Source organism: Larus michahellis, chromosome Z, assembly GCF_964199755.1.
Source record: "Larus michahellis chromosome Z, bLarMic1.1, whole genome shotgun sequence".
In the NCBI taxonomy this organism is placed as follows: Eukaryota; Metazoa; Chordata; class Aves; order Charadriiformes; family Laridae; genus Larus; species Larus michahellis.
In genome coordinates, this window is record NC_133930.1 from 75843775 (window position 1) to 75863405 (window position 19631).

General features: G+C 44.6%; 1 protein-coding gene across 1 annotated transcript in view; it reads right to left on the reverse strand.

Annotated features, from left to right (window-relative positions):
• The window catches only part of MUSK (muscle associated receptor tyrosine kinase), a 52390-nt gene extending 43450 nt beyond the window's left edge, over nt 1–8940 (reverse strand). Inside the window, exons 1-3 of the mRNA XM_074570048.1 lie at nt 8844–8940; nt 4518–4644; nt 1106–1257 (exon numbers count right to left, since the gene is read on the reverse strand). Of these exons, the coding sequence (XP_074426149.1) occupies nt 1106–1257; nt 4518–4644; nt 8844–8940 (376 nt within the window). The remainder of the gene's footprint in view (nt 1–1105; nt 1258–4517; nt 4645–8843) is intronic.
• Between the last annotated feature and the right edge of the window lie 10691 nt (nt 8941–19631).

Here is a 19631-nt window from a genome sequence, read left to right on the forward strand (position 1 = left end):
AACGTTTGCTTTCAAGGTTTTGACATTCTTGACTGAATAAACAGTTTCTTGTGTGAAAGCTCGATCTGGAGTGGTTCAGTTTTGAAATAGTTTTAACCCAGGCTTGTCTCTAGCTCAACACGAAGGGCATGTAAACTCAGATAATGTCCCTAATTGAAGGATTTGTAACTGTGTTAGTAAAAAGAGGAAAGGATCCTTAAAGAAAAAAACAGTGAAACTCCCTTAAAGTTAACATGGGACAAATTTTAATTCATTTTACTCAAAAAAAACCCATGGCTTAGCTTACTCTGAGCTGTGAGTAAAAAAGATCTTCATCTCAGTGTTTTGGGAGATCTGAAGTTTTGCTTCCTTTGCATAATACTGAACCAGCAGAAAAACAACCTTCAGAGAGCATCCCCTTCTGGCCCCCACCTGCAGGCAAATGGGGTGCTGGAGAGTCCCAGAATTACCAGACCTGGAGGGTCATGCTCATTAACACAAACAAATCCTTTCCTACAAACAGATGCATTAACCAGGATATATTGCAGCTGCCCTTTTAAGTATTTGTGTAAATAACTGCGGCCATGTGAGTTCAGCTTTACTGAGCTCAGCACATATATAGCCCTTTGCAAGAACCAGTCCCCTGCCTTCCACATGGGATGATGAGATTTACACTGTGGTGTTCCAAGCTTTTCAAGATTACTATCAAAAACATCTGAACAGCATTTACTTGCTTTTGTCATCCTCAGGCATAAATCTGATTAGTGAAATCTTGTGTTTAAAATTCATAAGGGATTTATGCAGTATTCATACAGAGGTTTAATCTATCAAATTGTGCTGCTTTTAATGAAGTTTTGTACAAAGGACGCTCTTCAAAGCATCATTTTTTATTCTCTGCTATGAAAACAGTTCCTCCTAGCACAAGTGTATGTTACTCAAAGTGAATAATCACAACAGCTTTTAGTTAAGATATGACCCAATATGCCATGTGTCTGGCTCAAGGGACTGCACGCAGCACCACAGGAACTGGGGTCTGCCCTGAACACAGACCCCCAGAAGCCATACCCAGGGATCTGCTCAGGCTCTCAACTACACATTCACAGGGAGAAATTACATTCCCACTTACGCATTTTCACTTGGAGAGCCCCACAGCTCTGCGCAGCCGCTCCGACACCGTTATCTGCTGTGCAGCAGTACACCCCATCATCACTGTCCTCCACACTCAAAATGGTCAGGAGCTGCCCATTCCTCTGTATGCTGTACCGGGTGTCGAACAGCCTGCAGGGCACAGTACAGGTTGTCAGGGGTGGGGGCACAGCTGGGGATCGAGAGGGGAACTGCATTTATATCTGCAGAGCACTGACAGCACTATGAATGGCAATATGTTTTACTTTCTATTTTCAACGTGCAAAGAGAAGGGAGGGCACTTAAAATGTTGAGTTGGGCCCTAAGATTCGGCTTGGTCCTCACTAGACCGTGCATTTTCTGACTGACACCAGTATGGTGGCAATTCTTCCTTCAGTCAGGTATTGGTAAAGCAAGTAGGTATTACGGGTTTCTGTCTGGCCAAGGACAGGCATGAGCACAAATAATCTTATCCAGCTGGGTCCTGTTTTAGGTATAATCACTCAATGCAAGGGAAGGACTACCTATACAGGAACTGGAACTGGCTGAAGTTTTTTAAAGAAAACTTCTTCAGTTTGAAAAAAAATAATGTTTTTTTACTAAACAGATAATGATATGGAAAGATTTTTACTGTTGTGAAAAATAGTCAAACCAAAGAACAAGCATTTTTGTGTCTGTGTGAGTGATTTTGTGTCTGTGTGACTGTGTCTGAATCAGGAGTGATTTTGTCTATTTTTTGGAACTACAGAAGTGTTACTTTTGGGGTGGGGCGTGGAACAGCCCAAGAAGCAAAAACACATGCTGAAGCAAAGAAGCCATATAAAGATTAAAGGATGCAAGGATAGCTATAGTTTAATGACAGCAGGCTCAAACCTGGAGACTTTAGAGAAGTCAAGAAAAGCCCTAAAGTTGGAGCAATAAAGGCATGGGATATTGTAACAAAGTCTGCAGAGCAAAGACTAATTCTATATGTGAGCATGGGGTGTGCATATGTGTGTGTGTGTTCGTCTGCAAGAGCAAGGGAGGGACAGAGAGAAAGGTGGTGAGAAAACGGAGGCCTGATCCCTGATCAGTATAGTATAGTAAAGTATAGTAAAACTTCAGTGGAACAAGATTTGCATAACATTTGGTAAGTTCCTCCATGTTTGATTTTCAAACCTTCGTTGATGCTTTTTGGAATCACTTTAATGGAATTGTCCTTTGATTCTGACAAACAGTAGCAAAAGGGATCTGACCTGAGGATTGTCTCCCAAGTTATTACAAATACCTGATGCCTAAGTATGTCCTGGTTTTTCTTTTACTGTTACAAATCGTACAGCAGTCACCGAGTAATCTGAGTGTGTCATATATGGTGTTACAGGCAGGTATTTCCTTTCAACAGCCTTTTGATTTCCAGTTTTGTATCTCCTTCCTCTTTTTCAATCTGGGAAGAAAGAGTACAATGAACTCATCTGTTGTGTAAAAGACAGGCAGGCTTCATTCCCTTCTTTCCCTGAGGAAGGCTCACCCCAGGCAGCCCCATCCTGGGAGATGGGGCAGGTAACCATTTCACTCGTCCCAGGGAACCGGCCAGGCTGATTGGATGAGTTTTGACACCAAAAGGAAAGGCACTTCCAGAAGACTAGTGCTGACAAGAGCCTCTATCCTGGCACTATTCCTATTGAAGTTGAATGTTTACATACTGTTTTGTTTTGAAGGTTAGCTTAGCTGTCTGTTCAGGATGCTGGGACCTTGGCAAGGGAAGAAAATTTTGTAAATAAAATAATTTATATTTATTGCTTGCAATAACTAGCCCCTTTGAAGTTTGATACATACACACACAGATGCACATAAATACATTTGTATGTTTTTTTCAGAAAATAAAAGTCCACTGATCTGATCCTTTTCCATTGTGGAAAGTAACAGAAATATTTTCAGCTTATCTATTTCCCCGTCTTTGGTCTGAGCTTTTGTATCCAGCAGCACTGACTATGAATGTCAACAAGCTTTGTGAAAGTGAAATAGTTGCTGCTATTAATATTGCCTCAGAAGCCCCAGTTACAGAACGAAGCACCTGAGCTCTCCAGCCTCACCAGCAGAGTTTTTTTGATCAGTATTTTCCTTTTTGGTCAACGTTGTGAAAAAGGCACGAGGTCTCAGAGAGAGTGGGGATGGCTTTTAGAAAGGTGTGTTGGGCTTCTGGAAGTGGGAACTGGGGTGAGAAAGGATCTGGTTCTCATACAATCTTAGAACACAGAGTGAAATTTTAAAGACCATGGGGAGAGAAAGGCATTTAATCTTCATGGTCCTGCACGAATGGCTTCCTCTCCCACCTTTGATTTTCAGGCATGATGTCACTGATGGGGAAGGAATTAGAAGAAAGGTGACCTGATTTGGAAATAACGTCCATGGAAATTCAGACCTCCATCCTGCAACAAGACCAGGGTCAGAGGGCTAGGACCTTGGGGGTTTTGCTGAGATTCTGTTGCAGGCAATGAAAAAAAGATTTCTGAAAGCCAGCATAGGTATGTGTAGCATTCTGCTTTTCTCTTATTCTAAAATGGTCTTCCTAGCAGTAAGCCCTTCTTCTGCTGCTGACTTATTTGGAGTCCCTTGAGCCAATGTTTCAAGGGTTCTTCAGACGCTTATCCCCAACAGCAGGAACAGTGCTTCAGGTGAACATCTGCCTAACATTGACATCTCCTGTGGAGAATGGGCCTTAACTGTATTACACAGACACTGTTTTGTAATTTTCCCTTACAGAGGGAGTCACTAACAGTGATCTAGAATAAGAAAGAGATGTGAAGCCATGTGACGGACATAATGTGATTTCAGAGTTGGAAGATCAGGTACAGCTTACTTTGCAAGAGCCTTTCTACACCAACAGAGCTAAAGCAACAGTAGCAACTTCCATAACATATTTCCAAGGCTGCCTTCTTCAGTGGCACCTTGATACCTGGTGATTCATGTCTGACAGTGCATGACAACAAGAAGCCAGTTTCCTATGGCCAGATCCTGAACTAGAAACAAACAAGAATGGCGTGATATGACCCCTTCCACGCAAAGTTTCCAAGTATATTGCAGACACTCAGGCAACAACTCTGGCAATGTTCCTTTTAAATATTATACAGGATCCTATATGCGTAGACTGAGGAATAGAGCGAATTGCATTGTTTGAAGCTGGAGAGCAAACTTCTTGCATTGCTTGCACCAGAAATCAACCATCTCCAAGCTCAAGTGTGTGAAGCCGAAAGAGCACCCCCCAGGTGCTGCCATCAATCCTAAGGAACACAGATTCCTACGTAATTACAGCGACTCACCCTCTTCCCTGCCACAGACCCATTTTGATGTTTCCAGATATCTCCTTTATCATGAAGGGAAGCACTAACATTTTTGGCAGGAGATGCTGGAGAGGGCTGGGGTTTGCTCCCTACCTGATGGGAATGCTGTTGCGTGTCCACGTAATCTCCGGCTCAGGGTACGACTCCACTACGCAGACAAACTTGGCAACGTCCTCTACTAGCGCATCCACAGTTTCCAGAGGAGTGCTGATCAAGGGCGCTGCACAAAGGAAGAGAAAATGAGAAAACCTCCCAGAGCCTCCCAGAGAGAGGCACAGAGCCTACCAGACCCCTTTGGCAGAGGCAGCTGTGTCCCTGCAGGGTCATTTCATGGCTTTTTCCCCAGCACAGAGGTGCTTGGCACACCCTCCACATGTTCACTGTAACACAGGCCCCTCCGCGTTTGCAGCTGCAGCCTTCTGCTGTTTGATGCAGGGTTTGCATTTTCCCTTGTGCTCTCTCTATAGTGTGCAAAACAGAGCGACCCAAGCATGGGGCAGCTCCAGCAAGTCCAATGCGTCCCTTGTTTCTAACCCTCACATACTGTGAGGACAGAGGTGAGGCTGTCAGCCTGCTATGGGGGTGGTATTGCATGGGCTGGAAGTGCAAGGAACAGCATGCAAATTGAAGGCAAGCTGACCCGCCCCTGGAGTGGGCACAGTGCTTTCTTATTAATGCATAATGTATGAGATTTGGGCTTCTTTGTCATTAGTATGGGATTTGTTCTGCTCAACTATTTATCTTTTTTTAAAGAAAACTTTTATATAGCATTATATTTTTCAAAGCCAGGCTCGTAAAGGCCCTTCAGGTCTTCCAGATTTGTGGCATGACTAGCACACATTCTCTTTTTCTCACCTTTTCTAACCAGGTAGCATGAGGGTCAGAAGTCTAATAGCTCTGTCTAATGCTTATTATCACAGACCTGTCATCATACATTATTTGAATGTATGTTTAGAAACATTTTCCATCTCCCTGGTAAAAGACTTGAAGCATGGCTGGAAGGGATCAAAGGATATGTCTAGTGAATTGCTTTCCCTGCACATGGTATGCATTGCAGCCATTGCCTCCAAAGACGCTTGAATGACTTTTAATCTATGGCTGTGAGAGACACACATGCGATATTTGTTGGACTAGATATCATTGACAGCTATGCTGAGATGAACTAGTTTCATACCATGTTCCTGAAACACCACCTTGAAAATGTACAGCGGATGCAGGAACCTTCCTGTTCCTCCCTGACTGTAGCAGTATCTGGCACGCTGTGTGTCTTTTCACAGGAAAATCCTGCCTGCACTGTATCTGCTGGCCCTCATCAGTACTAAAGTACTGATAATAAACTACATCAATTTTACCCTTCCCTCCTAGAAAAAAAGAGGAAAATACAAGACACTCCAATTTAAGTGACTGAGAATAATAGAAAGCGTTTACCTTAATGTTTTTTCAACTTACATGAGAGTAAAATTTAGAATGTCATTGGAGTTCAGCTGGAATGAGTCTAGAGGATAAAAGGATCAGCTTCCACTATCAGGTTTATGTAAATGTCCTAATGCTTTTGAGATGTCATTAGAACGAAGCTGCCTCAATAATATTTCTAGATTATGTGACTTCAGATTGCATAATTGGTAATGACTATACTTATATAAAAAGATCTTAAAACTACCACTAAGGTAGCACTAAAGATTATATTAACTAAACATTAGTCAAAACATACCTGTGTCAGATTCATTGTTTAAGATCACTGCTTCAAATTGTATCAAGCTTCAATATATTGGGTCACTTTGGGTCACACTAGATAGACGTAATCATCCATATTGCACTGGAGATGAATCCCATGCCAGTGAAACTGAATGGAAGATTTTCATAAAGTCTAGATTCCCTGCTACTGAAGGTTGTCTGAGGAGAATAACCTCCACTGATGGCTATCCACTGATGGCTATCCTGTCTACTTCAAAGGGGACGTTGCTATTTCGTGACAGAGTTTATTGGGTTTTGATGGCATTAAGCCTGGCTGAAATGGAGTTTTACAGTCTAATTTTATGTAGTATGTTTTTATTGCTGTTGTCCGCATGCCTTGATGTCTGGAAGGATGCTTTTTTTCACCCTGAGAAATGTGAATTTTTACAGTAAACAACAAAGCAATCAGTTTTATAACCGTGTTGTCACGAAGAGCACGGCCATTCTCACAAAGAATAAGTTAGATTTGTACCAAGAGCCAGTATGCGTAACAACAGTATTTTATTCTTTCGGCAAATAAGGGCTGTCAGTTTTATGTATTAAATAAATTCACTAGCAAGAGTTAAGTACTTTCAGGGTATCTCTTTACTTCAATGTATGACAGAATTATTCTTAGGAATATTGCCTACAGGGGGTCCGATCTGGCATCTCTTGCAAGTCAGCACATAGCTCTTAGGGCAGAATCAAGCCCCATACTCATTGAAAATACTGTCCAAACCAACAGCACTTTACGTGTAGTAAAAGCAGAAAGGGAACTTTTGTTTTTCACAGCTGCCTCCCCAAAGCATCCTCGAAGAGCAACCGTGACAGCAGCAGCAATGTGCCATTTCCTCGTATGCTGTTTTTTTACCTTTCTGGTACTAGCACCGAGTGCTCGGCCAGTGGGGAGGTGAAGGCCGTGGTCCTGTGGCAGGGTGAGGGGGCTGAGGGCACAAGGCCGCAGGCCGTGCCGTATGTCAGCGGGGAACAGCAAGGGCACCGCCATTTTGTCGTGAGGTGGTGAGAGAGCCCTAAAATGGCTGAGATGGTGCCTGCTTCTAAAAGCCATCCAAAAAGCTCAGCTGCCTGCGTTTTCTCAGGAAAGAGATCAAAACTTGAGATGCCTTCATTACCAGGTTTTAACGTGGCAAAATAAAATCCAGACAACGTATCGACATATCCATTAGCATATAGAAATGGCCACAGACTTTTCTGTGCACATCCACTGGGGCTCCCTGACATTTTTTAGGTAACCCTGTGGCTTTAAATAACACTGAAAATCAATTAACTTACATATCTGTAAAGCCACACAGGTGCCATTTTTCTGGGTGTCAGCTGTAGTTTCCCGAGATAGCAAAATGACCCAGTGCTGGTCACGGGGCCCATGAGAAAGCCAAATCCCCTTCTATCCCCAGACCATCAGAAGCTCCCAAATTGCTTGGCTTTGGGTTTGGATTCACAGTTTAGAAACAAGACAAGCCAGGCAAACAAAACAAAGCGGAAAACACAGCCCATCTCCCCTGCAGCATTGCAGACACCTGGAGATACCGCAGGTCCTCTGGTCAAAAACTGCTCCATCGTGTTTCCAGCTAATGCCGCAAAATCTCTACAGGGCACTGCTGGGCTGTAGTTGCATTTCAGCCTCTCTCAGGGAAAAGGGAAATTCAGTCACCCGTGACATTTTAGGAAGGGATGCTTATCTCTTCATTGCACTGTGCCACCAGGAAAAAAAATCAATCCCCTTCCTCTTTGTTTTTGTTGTCTTTCCAAGCCCATTTTACCACAGCTTTCAAAAAGACCGGGGTTCACCAACTTACTTTAGAGCCTTAGGAAAAAAAAAAATTATTTTAAAAGTTTTTTATAAAGAAAAGACCTTTTTTTTCTTTCCATTTTGAGGCCAACTTGACTAACAATTGTAAGAGCACAGCCCTGCAAAAGAAGCAATGTTGGCCTAACAGGTGAATACTGGCATCTTCCTTGAGGTTTTTTTTATTTTCCTGAAGCTGAAAAGTTCCTGGTGTGCTTTGAATGGCTCCTGACAATCACCATGCAGCAAAATCTTCTATCCACAGGATTACCAGACGGTACATCTAGAAGACCACTTTTCCACTTTGTACCTCAAAGACATTTCTAAACAGATTTTTTTCCAGTTCTTGTGTTGGCTAAAAGTATGTATGCGTGTGTCCATGTGCGTGTGTGCACACAAGAGAGGAAGAATGTATAATAACTTTTATGTTATATGCAAACGATTCATATTTGTAGTTATGTACATACACACTGTAAAGACATTATAGCTATTTACTACTTCTTTGAACTTTATATATTTAAAAAGATACATAGGCATGCAGAACACCACAAATCTTCGGCTCTGCAGTAATGGGTGCTACCAGCCATTAAAACCTGTAATATGCCTTTGACATGAGAAATGTCCATCCCACCCAGGCTGAATCCAAAGGTCTCATTACAACAGGACTACGTGCTCTTCCTAGACAAAGAACTTTCAATCCCAGACACAAATATGAGATTATTTTCACTGCTATCATTCTAAAAGCAGGGAAGCGACCACTGAAAGCAGCGCATTTTTGTCCTTTCCGGGAACGCTACCGCACCACCCACCCCACCGTTGCCAGAGACGCCTTCCCCTTTGCAAAACCTCCGTCAGCAAGTAGCAGAAGCAGAATAGGGCAAAAGCCCCTCCAAGCAAACCTTTCTGGACTGTCTCAGCCAAGCTGAGGGCTGCCAGGGTGAGGACGTGCACCAGGGGCACCTTCAGCAGGTCATTCATTTTTGATCCAGAAGGCATCTGGCTCCTTCAGGCGAGGCGTGCAGAGCTCCCAGCCGGCTGCATCTCGAACGGCGGTGCACGAGCAGAGCTTCTCCGCTAATGACAGAGCGGGGTCTGCAGGATCTAAGTATAATCAGGAATTCTCCCACCCGGCAGCAGTGATGGACGTGGCCAGCTGGTGCGTATCCACTTCGGTCAGTGTGAAAGCGTGGGGCTCGTGAAACAAGAGAAAGCAAATCCCTTCTGAATTCCTTCTAAGCAAACAGAGAGGACTACAATGGGCAAATGCATTTCCAGGACAGTACCATACACCAGCGCTGCAAAGTCATCAGGCCTTTTTTTCAGCACTGCGTAAGTGCAGTAGTGGAAAAAATGCTTGCCACTGGATTTTCCTTCAGCTCAGTCCCCCTCTTTTTCATTTTTTCCCCTCTCTCTCTCACATGCACTCCCTCTGTCTTATTATAACCTTTCACGATTGGCTGCAATATGCCACCTGTTGCCCTGCTGATAGCATTTCTTTTCTTAACAGATGTATTTACTGGAGCAGGAGAGGTTGGCATCGGGGGATGAAAATGCCCTTCTTTCCCAAGGAGATTGTCAGTGTTTGAGAACTGCTGCAGCACACTGAAAAAAAGTGAGCCTTGTCCTGGAAACAGACCCCCAAAATAGTGAACATGCCAGAGGGAGCAACTTCTATACTTTTATACCCTGGCAGAAAGGAAGCATCTCATTTCAACATCAGAAGTAGCCCAGGGGATTTGGGCAAAGGTAGACGAAATATGACTGGTGGGTACTGACACTAATAATCTCTCAGAAATATCTTATTATCCACCAGGTCTCTGCGTAAAGTGAAAGACTGAAAATCAGAGCTCATTTTATAGGAAGCTTTAGAGGAGTATCAGGCTTGAGGCGATCTCCTAACTCCGTCTTGCCCCATCCTAGCACAGAGGTCTACATGACATCATCTTTTTTCAAAAATGTCAAGTCATTTGTACTGTCTGTTTTTCCAGGACAAATATTTATATGAAGAGCATTTGCAATCAGTCTTACCACTGTGGAAAGGCTGATGTGGGGGCAACATCTGCATGAGCAGAAGAGAAAAAGATGAATAATCAGGCTGGGGAGAAACTAATTGACGATGATGCCCTGGGAACATGACTCCAGATACTTTTCATCATGTTATCAGCAGAGCGGATGTGAGCTTTGCAATAAAAGGCATGGTTTGAGGAGAGAGAATGTGCAGTCATAACATATCACAGTAAAAGGTACTTTGAGATCTCTGGAATTTCCTTTATTTGCTGAACCTCTTGGTTTCAACCACTCCTTAACAGTCATTTCAGCAATGAACATAAATAGTTTGGCAGTGCTTCCTTTGAGGAGCAAATGGAGTAAAGCTGGCCAGAGCTATGCGTGTGTAAATCCCAATGTTTGGCATGGTGTGATAATGGCAATGTTACTTTGGGGACAGGGGGACATGCAACGGCTCATTAGGAGCAAAAATCCCCAGACAAGTGCTCCTCTGAATGCGAGTAAAGGCAGAAGCACTGACTGAACATGTGTTAAAGATCTTCCAGGAATTCTGGAGCTAGCGACACCAACAAAGCAAAACAACAACAATGAAACAACAATAATCCTATAAAGGAACAGAGAAATCCTGACTTATGGCTGAACTTACAAATATTTCTTTTGTTTTGTTTAAGTCTGATCATGTCTAATTAATCTGCTCCATAGATATGCAACTTGGTCTTTTAGGGTAAAATTCTCTTCATGGAGGGACTTGACCAAAGACCTCTACATCACTGGATTCCTGTCTGGGCTGTGTGAGGACTTCGAAACTGCACCATCCCATACAAGTCCAAAAATTAATCCTTCCCTTTTACTTGCCAGTCACAGCATTTAGAAATGGCACTGACAGGGATGACTGTTAATCTTAATAATGCCTTTGTGTTTTTAGGATTACCAGACTACTCTCATTTCCTCTGCTTTATAAATTTTTATTAAGGACCACAGTGAGCTATGCTGCTTTAAACTGAAAGGATGTAAAATTACATTATAAATGGGAGTAGAGAAGATACACATGCACAAGTTGGAGTTATTTTGTTCTCCAGCTACGCATGCCATACAGCTAACAAACAATATATATGGGAAGCCGGTGATCATCTATGTCTGTCATGGAAAGACATTTCTGTATAGAGCGAAATCAGTGGAAATTAAATACTGATGACATGAAATTTTGTTTGACACCAAGCATTTTCCAGGCTTACATTACAAAAGTAAAATGCTCCTTTAATTTTTACTTCCTGTAGTTATGAGTTTTGTGTCTGTTGGTTCTGACGTTTTTTTTTCTGACAAAGCTGAGATGCATACAGTTTACAGCTAATTTTTATTTACAGCTGTTGTTATTTGTAGTCATGCCCCAAGGCCTCTGCCGAGATGAGGTCCCAGCAGCTTACACAATTAATGAGAAGCAGTCCCTGGCTTTCTACGCATTGCAGGCGGAGCTTTTTTCCCCACAAATCTTTGTGCGGCAGCTTAGCTCTCTGCACTGCAAACACCTCCACAAAAGTCAGCTCATGAAGTCCAGTAGACAAAGACAAGGTGCACTGGAGCATTCAGTCATCTAGCAACCATTTTTTCCCCTTTGCAAATTGTTTGCAGAGTGACTTTTGATAAATACAGTATTTTTCAATAAATACATAAATACAAAGAAAGTCAGAATTTTTGAGAGTTTGCTGAATAGTTCTGATAACTGTCTTCCAGTTAATGAATTGCTTGGCATCTCCCTGCCATGATGAGGGGAAATTTTCTTTTCACTCCTTGCAGACAGGACCATGCTGGACCTTTTCTCTGTATGCCTCTTCTCTCTCTCCATCTTCCAAGTGCTCTGCTGGAGGCTGACAGTTTTACACATTAATGCAACATCATTTGATTACTGAATACTTTGAAAACCGCCTTTTGCCCCACAACACCATCTGGGATATCTTCTCCCTAGATAGTCACAGATGTTCATCCAAGTGTCCAGCCAGGGAACAAACTCCTTCTGCAGAGGGACTCAATGAAGTTGCTTTGGCAATGGACCCGGTCACCCAGCATCGGTGATTCACACAGAAATATCCAGGTCAGCACTAACCCAGCCTGACCAGTGTCCATTTTAATCCAAAGTCATGAACGTTGGAGCTGTCAGCCTACCTGAGTAAATACAGGGGCCACTGGCCTTCGGCTTTGGTGCTGCTGGTTCTGCAGTCACCCTTTTGAAAGCAACACAGATGTAGTCTCTGAAGCATGAGACCAGAGCTGAGGCCTGGCTATTTTCACTTGCTTTTCAGCAGCAACAAGAATCCCTGAAAAAAGACTAGGTCACTAGTATTCAGCTCAATTCATATACGTAACAAGCAAGCCAGAAAAAGAGTGATCCCTGACCTAATGAGTAACAGATGAGTACAGACACAAAAAACAAGTGGTCTTCAAACACAAGGCTCCCATGTCATGACTCCAAGCCTCTTCCAGTCACACAGAGCCCAGAAAGACATTACTGTGTGGTGTTTCCCTGAGATGCACGCACACGTCGTGGCGTGCTCTAACCCTCTGCCTGGTGCACCCTTGCTGCTTCCCTCCTCAAAGCTCCTGGCCTCTCAGACACTGGCATCCTCACAAAATATTTGAGAGTGAAACCCATCTGACACCATGGGCCTGCACGTGTGCTTTCCTACACAGAAAGGAATCAAGGTCGCACCACCATAGGGCTATGGGGCACAGCAGTCCTCCCAGTCCACCCTGCCCACGATGACAGCAGTACCTAAACGCAGTGCACGCTCCTGGGTGTATGGCGTGGAAAGGGCATCTCTGACAGTGCATGCCAGCATCTGGGGAGGAGGTAAACATTGTTTTAGCTCTTTTATTACACATTGCAACTCGCTTCTTTACGGTGATCCTGAGTGGACGCAGCTATTACAGCCACCAGCTCCAAGGGATTTAACCCAACCTGCAACACACTTACGGCCAGTAAGGTATTTTTCCTTGTGTCAGTAATAGCAAATGCTGTATTCAGGGTAACATGTGAGGGAATAAGCTATGCTGCCGGTCTTCTTTACCCTGCACTTGTGGTTTTTTTGTTTGGGGTTTGGTTTTTCTTGATTGTCAAAAGGAAGGAAAGACTTCTCTCTAAAGCCCTTTAAGAAACACAGACCCATCCCAAAGCCACACTTACTGTGTTTAAGTTGCAGGGTTTCAGGAGCACTTGGCTGACCTCTGCCCTCAGCCATCTGGACCAATTTCTGATCTCTTACTAATATTTCAACACTTACTGAGCTCTGATGTCTGAATCTAAAACGGTCCCCTTTTCTTCTCTTGAGATTTTTTTGTGTATTGGGAAACCTAAGATTTGCATTAATTTCTTGCTATCATCTTTAAGCTCACAGGATCTGCCAGTACAGACTAAGGCAAATCTAATCAGCTGTTCTATGTTTTGTGGTGGGGCAAAATTATGTAGTGTTATGAGGTGTAATTACTGTAGTGAAATAGTGTAAGTACTGTAACAAAAGAGGAAGATCCCCTGTCATGCAGCTAGTTAACTGATGTATATAGCACAGAGGGTGAGCTGAATGCAGCTTTTTCATAATATAAGAAATTAATTTCTCTGCTGGGAGACCTGCCCCCTATTTCACTTCACTGCCCACGGCAGCCAACCCCATACCATAACATGGGAAAAGTTCCCACCCTCTATAACCCTCTACTCTCTGCGAGGATAATGCTGTTGCTGTGCTGAGCTGGGGAGAGTTGGAGATGCCCATGTTTCCCCAAACAGGGATGCACATCCCTTGCTCCCCAGCCTCTGACTTCAGTCCTCCATCCTCTGGCTGTCGTCAGAGTGCAGTCTGAGGGGCTAGGGTGGCTGCCAATGCACAAAACCTGCTCTCTATCACATGGTACCATAACCCAGCAAACAAGAAACAAGTCCTGCTAGAAACAGTTATAGCAGAGCCCCATGTGAAGCCCCCAGGGAAGTGGGGAAGGAGGCACGTGGTGTGGATTTCCAGGCCATGGGGACTGCGCAAATGAGAACACCTCCCTACAGAATCCCTTCTTGCAGAAATGAGGAGCTGCTTCAGGACAGGAATGTGTTAGGGATATAACATACCATATTGACTTCAATCCCAGAATACTGCACCTTGTAAAATCTCACTCTCACCAGGAAGAAAATTCAGTCTTATCTTGATCCAAAGGTATTATTAGCAGTTACTGCATGAATACGGGCCCTACAGAATTGTATCTGGCTATTTCATTGCAGAATTCCTGTAAGAAATATTTTAATTATTGTTAGCACCTCTTTTAAAAAATCAAAACTAAAACAAAGGAAAAGTACAATGAAATAGATCTATCTACTGTGATGCCTTGTGTCAGATTGAAAAATGTTCTATTTTCAGGTTTTGGCTGTCATTATTTGTTGTTCTTGATTGCTGTTGTAGAGTGTGGAGGAGCACAAGCCTAGAAGCAGCAGTTTATAGGCGTGTCACAAGCAAACAACCAGTTTGGTTTCAAATATTCAGCCTCTGGCACAACTGGCTTTGAGTGGAAGATTGTGGCTCTGTACACAGAGTAGAAATTATCTGTCCTAAGTGATTTGTATTCATAGGCCTGTAAATACCTTTCCCACCCATCACTATGGCATCTCTGAAACACCACAGCATCCCTCTGGAGCCAAATGGGATCTGGGATGCGTTACGACATACGGGTGTGATATGAGGAAACACTCAAGTTTCAAAAGTACCTGCACCCATGCAATAGCATGTCTGACAGTGGAACAGGACACCTGAAATGGAGCTGCCATGTCCTGCCAGCCGATGGCGGGTTGCCACGACCGGTTGCAGGAGGTGTGCAACACACAAGTCCCAGGGGCATCCTATCCCCTTTCATTTCACTGAACCGTGCGCAGCATGCTGCAACATGCGAAACGGCTCCATGAGATTTTTCTGGATGAAACAGCTTTTTTGTGTTGTTGTGATAGGAAGAACTTTGCAGCATGTGTAGCCCAGGAGTAACTGGTGGCATTTTTAGACACCGTACCATATGCTGAAAACCATTTTGGGGGGCTTCAGCTATATGCATTTAAAAAAAGGAACTAAATTCTTCTCTGAGTTAACCCCAGGCAACCCCGCTGACGTCAATGGAGTGTAACTGAGAGCAGAAGGTTGCCTGTGATCTTTATTTCTTAAGAGTTCACCTGCTGCTCATTTGAAGCCATAATCCTTGGTGACATCCCAGTCATTTCTATGGGAGAGAGCTTTGCACTGCAGAGATCAGGTCCCAGTGTGAACTTCACTCAACACGGCATTCTTGGCTGTAGTGTTTTGGACCATCCCAATACCTACCTCCTACAGCAGTCTCACTGGCTGCTATTTAAACACTGCTGCCTATTATTTGGAGGCACCACAGTTATCATGGCAATATGTGTAGACACATCTCCACAGTCAAATGGCAAGTCTTTAGCAGAAAGATGCGTCCAACACATTTCACAGCAAACACTGTGATAGTGATATGCACACAGATGACTGATGTGAAGCAAGAAACGAGAGCAGAACCAAAGACCCAAGCCCCACGAAAACGTCCTTAGCAATGCAAGGATCCCCATGGTCGATGGGCCCCTGTACCAGCTGCGGGGGGCCTGCAGCCATGGCACTGTTTTCTGCAGCAAGCACTGGGGAGTCCTATGCACCAGCAGCACAACCCTGCTCACACATGCCTCTGCAGCTTTTGCAGCCCTGCAAAAAAGCCTGTGGGATGCACAGGGTGTTGAGAGAAGGAAGCCCAGGAGCCCCCAGGGCCTGACAAAACAGGAATAGGTATGGGATTTTGCATGTGCCTGATAAGCCTATGGAAGACTATACAGTGAGAAGAAACTTCTGCAGGCTCTTCGTAGCAGGTAACGTTTATGACCATCCATAAGATGTTATGGTCTCCTGCACTATGGTTAGAAACACTGTCCAGTATTTTTCCTGAGCAGTAGGTTTAGTCCTGAAGAAGAGCTAGAGCATAGAAGACCTGATCCAAAACAGTGGCACATCCACAGGATCAGTTCTTTAACTTCAGTGGACTTGGCCTGAGGGTCCTGTCCTAGCCTGTTGTTGACATAGCATCATTAAACCTATCTGAATCAAGAACAATGTCCACAGTCTGTAGGCCTGGCCCCACAGCCCAAGTGTTTTGGCCAGCATGATGGGCTTCTCTCACTTCAGATATTATGAATAATTAATGAACAGTAGATCAGCAGTGCAGCTGGTGAGGAGTTAACACAGATGGGTGTCAAGGGGTTGCACCGAAACCTAAACTGAAATTGCCTTGTGGCTAACTCCTTCACCATTTGATATCCATCTGTTGGGGAGGGAGTGGCAAAGGACAGAATTCATCTTATGCCCTGAGAAGACAGTCATAAAGCAAAACACTTTGACTCAAAAACGATACAGGGCAGAAGCCACCCTGGGTGACTCTGAGAGAGGCTGAGACTCAGAAGATGGGCTTAAAGTCCTTCCTAAGAGCCACGGCTGCTGCAGCTGAGGGGTGAATGGTTTCTACATACATGTGCTTTCATGTGCTGTCCCCAGAGGGCAGCTGGAGGGGGACATTTGCCCAGGTGAGGGTCCGTTCTCCCCTCCACCTCCTCCACCCCACCCCAGATGGAGAGGGCGTTTCTGGTCACTCCTTCAGCACATTTCCACTTTGGACCTTCTTCCCCCACCAGCATCAGATTTGCTGTGGGTGGGTGGTCTATGGGAGAGAAGGCCACATTACGGAAACCCACATGGGTTTAGCGATGCAGATGTTCCCCAGGAGTGGTAAGATACATAAGCATCTTTGCACTGGTGGCAGAGGCTTCACCCTGTCCCAGACATCACACTTGGCAAGCAGCACAGGGCTGTAGGCTCCAAAACAACTTGCAATCAGTTGGTTGTAAGTATCAGTGCTTCCATGGCAAGCTTTCATCTGGGGTGTTTTCATAGCTTTTGCCTTTTTTCCCTAAGTATCAGTGGCAGCTCTGGATTGTCTGGATGAATAAATAATGCACTGGGCCAAATTCATCTCCGATGTGTCTCCTCTGACCGCAGCAGGCATGCAGCGGGGCTGGATTTCCCCCTCCCCAACGCTGTGCTTAATGTGTCGCAGCTGCTGAGCGGTGCCTGCCGGCACGTCTGGAGCAGCCAGGGGCTTTCCCATGGCAGGCTCGTCTTGGTGCAGACCGGGTACATCGAACTGCAATCCCACAAGCGCTTGGACAGGCCACGCAGCTCCATGGGGTGCCATCAGCTGCTTCCCGGGGCCCTCCCTGCCCTACACCAAGGGACGGATCATCACGTCCCAAATCTGTGACTCCTCCCCAGCTGTTTGGGGATGCAGGAGATGGTCCATGAGGGACCCACAAAGACCCACTTCTCTCTCAGCAGGGGCTGGAAATCCTACTTTCACTGACACTGGGAGCCCATTTCCTACTGGTGTCAGTAAGGCAGTTGAAGATGCAAGACAGAAAAAGCAGGATGGACTTGAATTTCCACAAAATGTCTGCAGACCTGCAGATGGTGTAAATTGTTATCGTTCCCTTGGCAATAGCAGAGCTATGCCAGTTTGCCCTTGCTGGAGAACTGGGTCTGTACTTCATATTTGATTAACACCACTGAGACTTCAGCTGTTTGTGTTATCTGTACATCAGAGGTCCCCTGTGCAGCTGCTATGCTCTGTAAACCACTCTGCTCTCCCATGCCTTATCTCCAGGTGAAAAAGAAGTATTTTAGCCCATGAAGACGTTTTAAATCAAGCCTCTGTGAAGACTTGTATCACACAGTCTGTGTGGCATCTAAATTACAACTTCAGTGGATGTATCTTCTTACTTAAACAAACCCATAACAGGAGCCAGATTCTGCACTTTGAATGTGAAGCTTCTGTTAAAAGTCTGGACCTTTAATAGCATGATAATCCCATGCATGAAGCAAAATGCAATTTCTCTTCACCAGGCCTAGAAGATGTGAAAAGTCTCCATCTATAACAGCAGCCACCACCCAGCAGCCTACACCTGTGCTGTTGAACCACACAAGGTAGACAGCCTCCCGACCGCCTGCTGGTGAGGGCCCATCCTAAAACCCGAGCCACCCCTGAGAATTGTTTTAACGTGGCCCAAAACTGTGCCAAAGTGCTCATAAACCAACAAATAGTACGGACCTTGAGTTTCCAGCGCTGGGAGTGTTTCCCACTGCTGTGCTATCTACAAGTACACAGAGAGCTGCAACATCCAACTGAAGTCAGGGATACCCTTTGCAGCAAGGAGAGCCCAGCATTTTAGTAAAGGCAAAGGAAATGCCTTCGGGGTATCTGGTTGTTTGTTTCTTCCCCAGCATACGTAGATCCCAGATCTCCTCTCCCCACTCATGCCAGAGTGCTTTTCACAACAGCAGGAACAATCTGGACTGCCTTTCACAGTCACTTTCCTTTCTACGCCCAGCTGAGTTGGGCGGTTATTAGGCAACCATCTACAGCTCTCTGCAGAGAGCCTAACCCTAGCTCTGGGGGACGTTGTCACTGGTGCCAGCTGGCAATGCTTGCTTGTCCCATGCCATGCACTCACCCCAGCAAACCCCTCCCAAACACCGCTGACTACCCCTTTAGCCCAGAGCTGTAGCACAGTAATTCATCATGTCACACTTCCATGGAGGCATTGTCTTCTTCCCACACAGTTCTCTCCTTTGCCTCCTATGAGCAGGGAAAAGCATTGCACAGTCGATCAGTGATTGCAAGTGGCAACACCACCCACCAGCATTGTCAGGGACCAGACAACAGGGGATGCTTCTTCTTCCAGGAGCCACCTCAGGGCAAGGAGGACATGCTCCTGGGGCAATAGACAACTTAATCTGGAGGAGGAATCAATTATGCTTGTAAAGTCACAAAAGCACATGGGATGTGCTTAGAGTCAAGCATAGAGTCAAGGTGCACACATGAGTACTTCACAGCAGTTGTGTCTGTGCTTTAGACATTGGAAAAAGAAAGATTGTTGCTATCCTTGATGGAATTTGCATCCTGAAGAAAGTTTCATCATGGAAATGGTGCCAAAACTGATATATCTAGCAAACACTTTTTTTGCAGACAAGTATGATTTTGAAACTGTAAATGTGCTGCAGGACATTCGTTAAGGCACCTCCAAGGCAGATGCATGACAGAGGCTCCTGTGGGCTTGCTTCTGGAATGTCAGAAATGCATTACAGAGCTACAGCGTTCAAAACATTCAGAGAAACAAAAATCCCTGAATTAGGCAATGCTGTCAGGCTAAGGAAATAAGAAATCAAGCTGAAAAGCTGAACAATAGTTGTATTTTTGAAAATACACTATTGTCCCTGAGGCATTCAAAAATCATGAGTCAGGTCTTAAAAAAAATCGCAGTTGGCTTAAACATAATAGTTGAAGAGGGTTAGTAACCTTGCGTTGTCTGCACTATTAAGGGTCACATTTCTAAGTTCTTTTGGAAAAACTAGAAAATGAACTTTATTTTGTAATAAAAGCAGAGATTCTTACATAATCTTATAGCCCTAGGGGCTAAGGCATTAAGCGGAACATCAGATTATGTGATAAAATCCCAACGGTTTGAAATGCTGGAGCCCTGGCTTGTGTAGCCCTGGCAATAGGTTTGGGACCTGGTTCAAGAACCCACATCCACAGAAGTAGTGTGCTCTGGT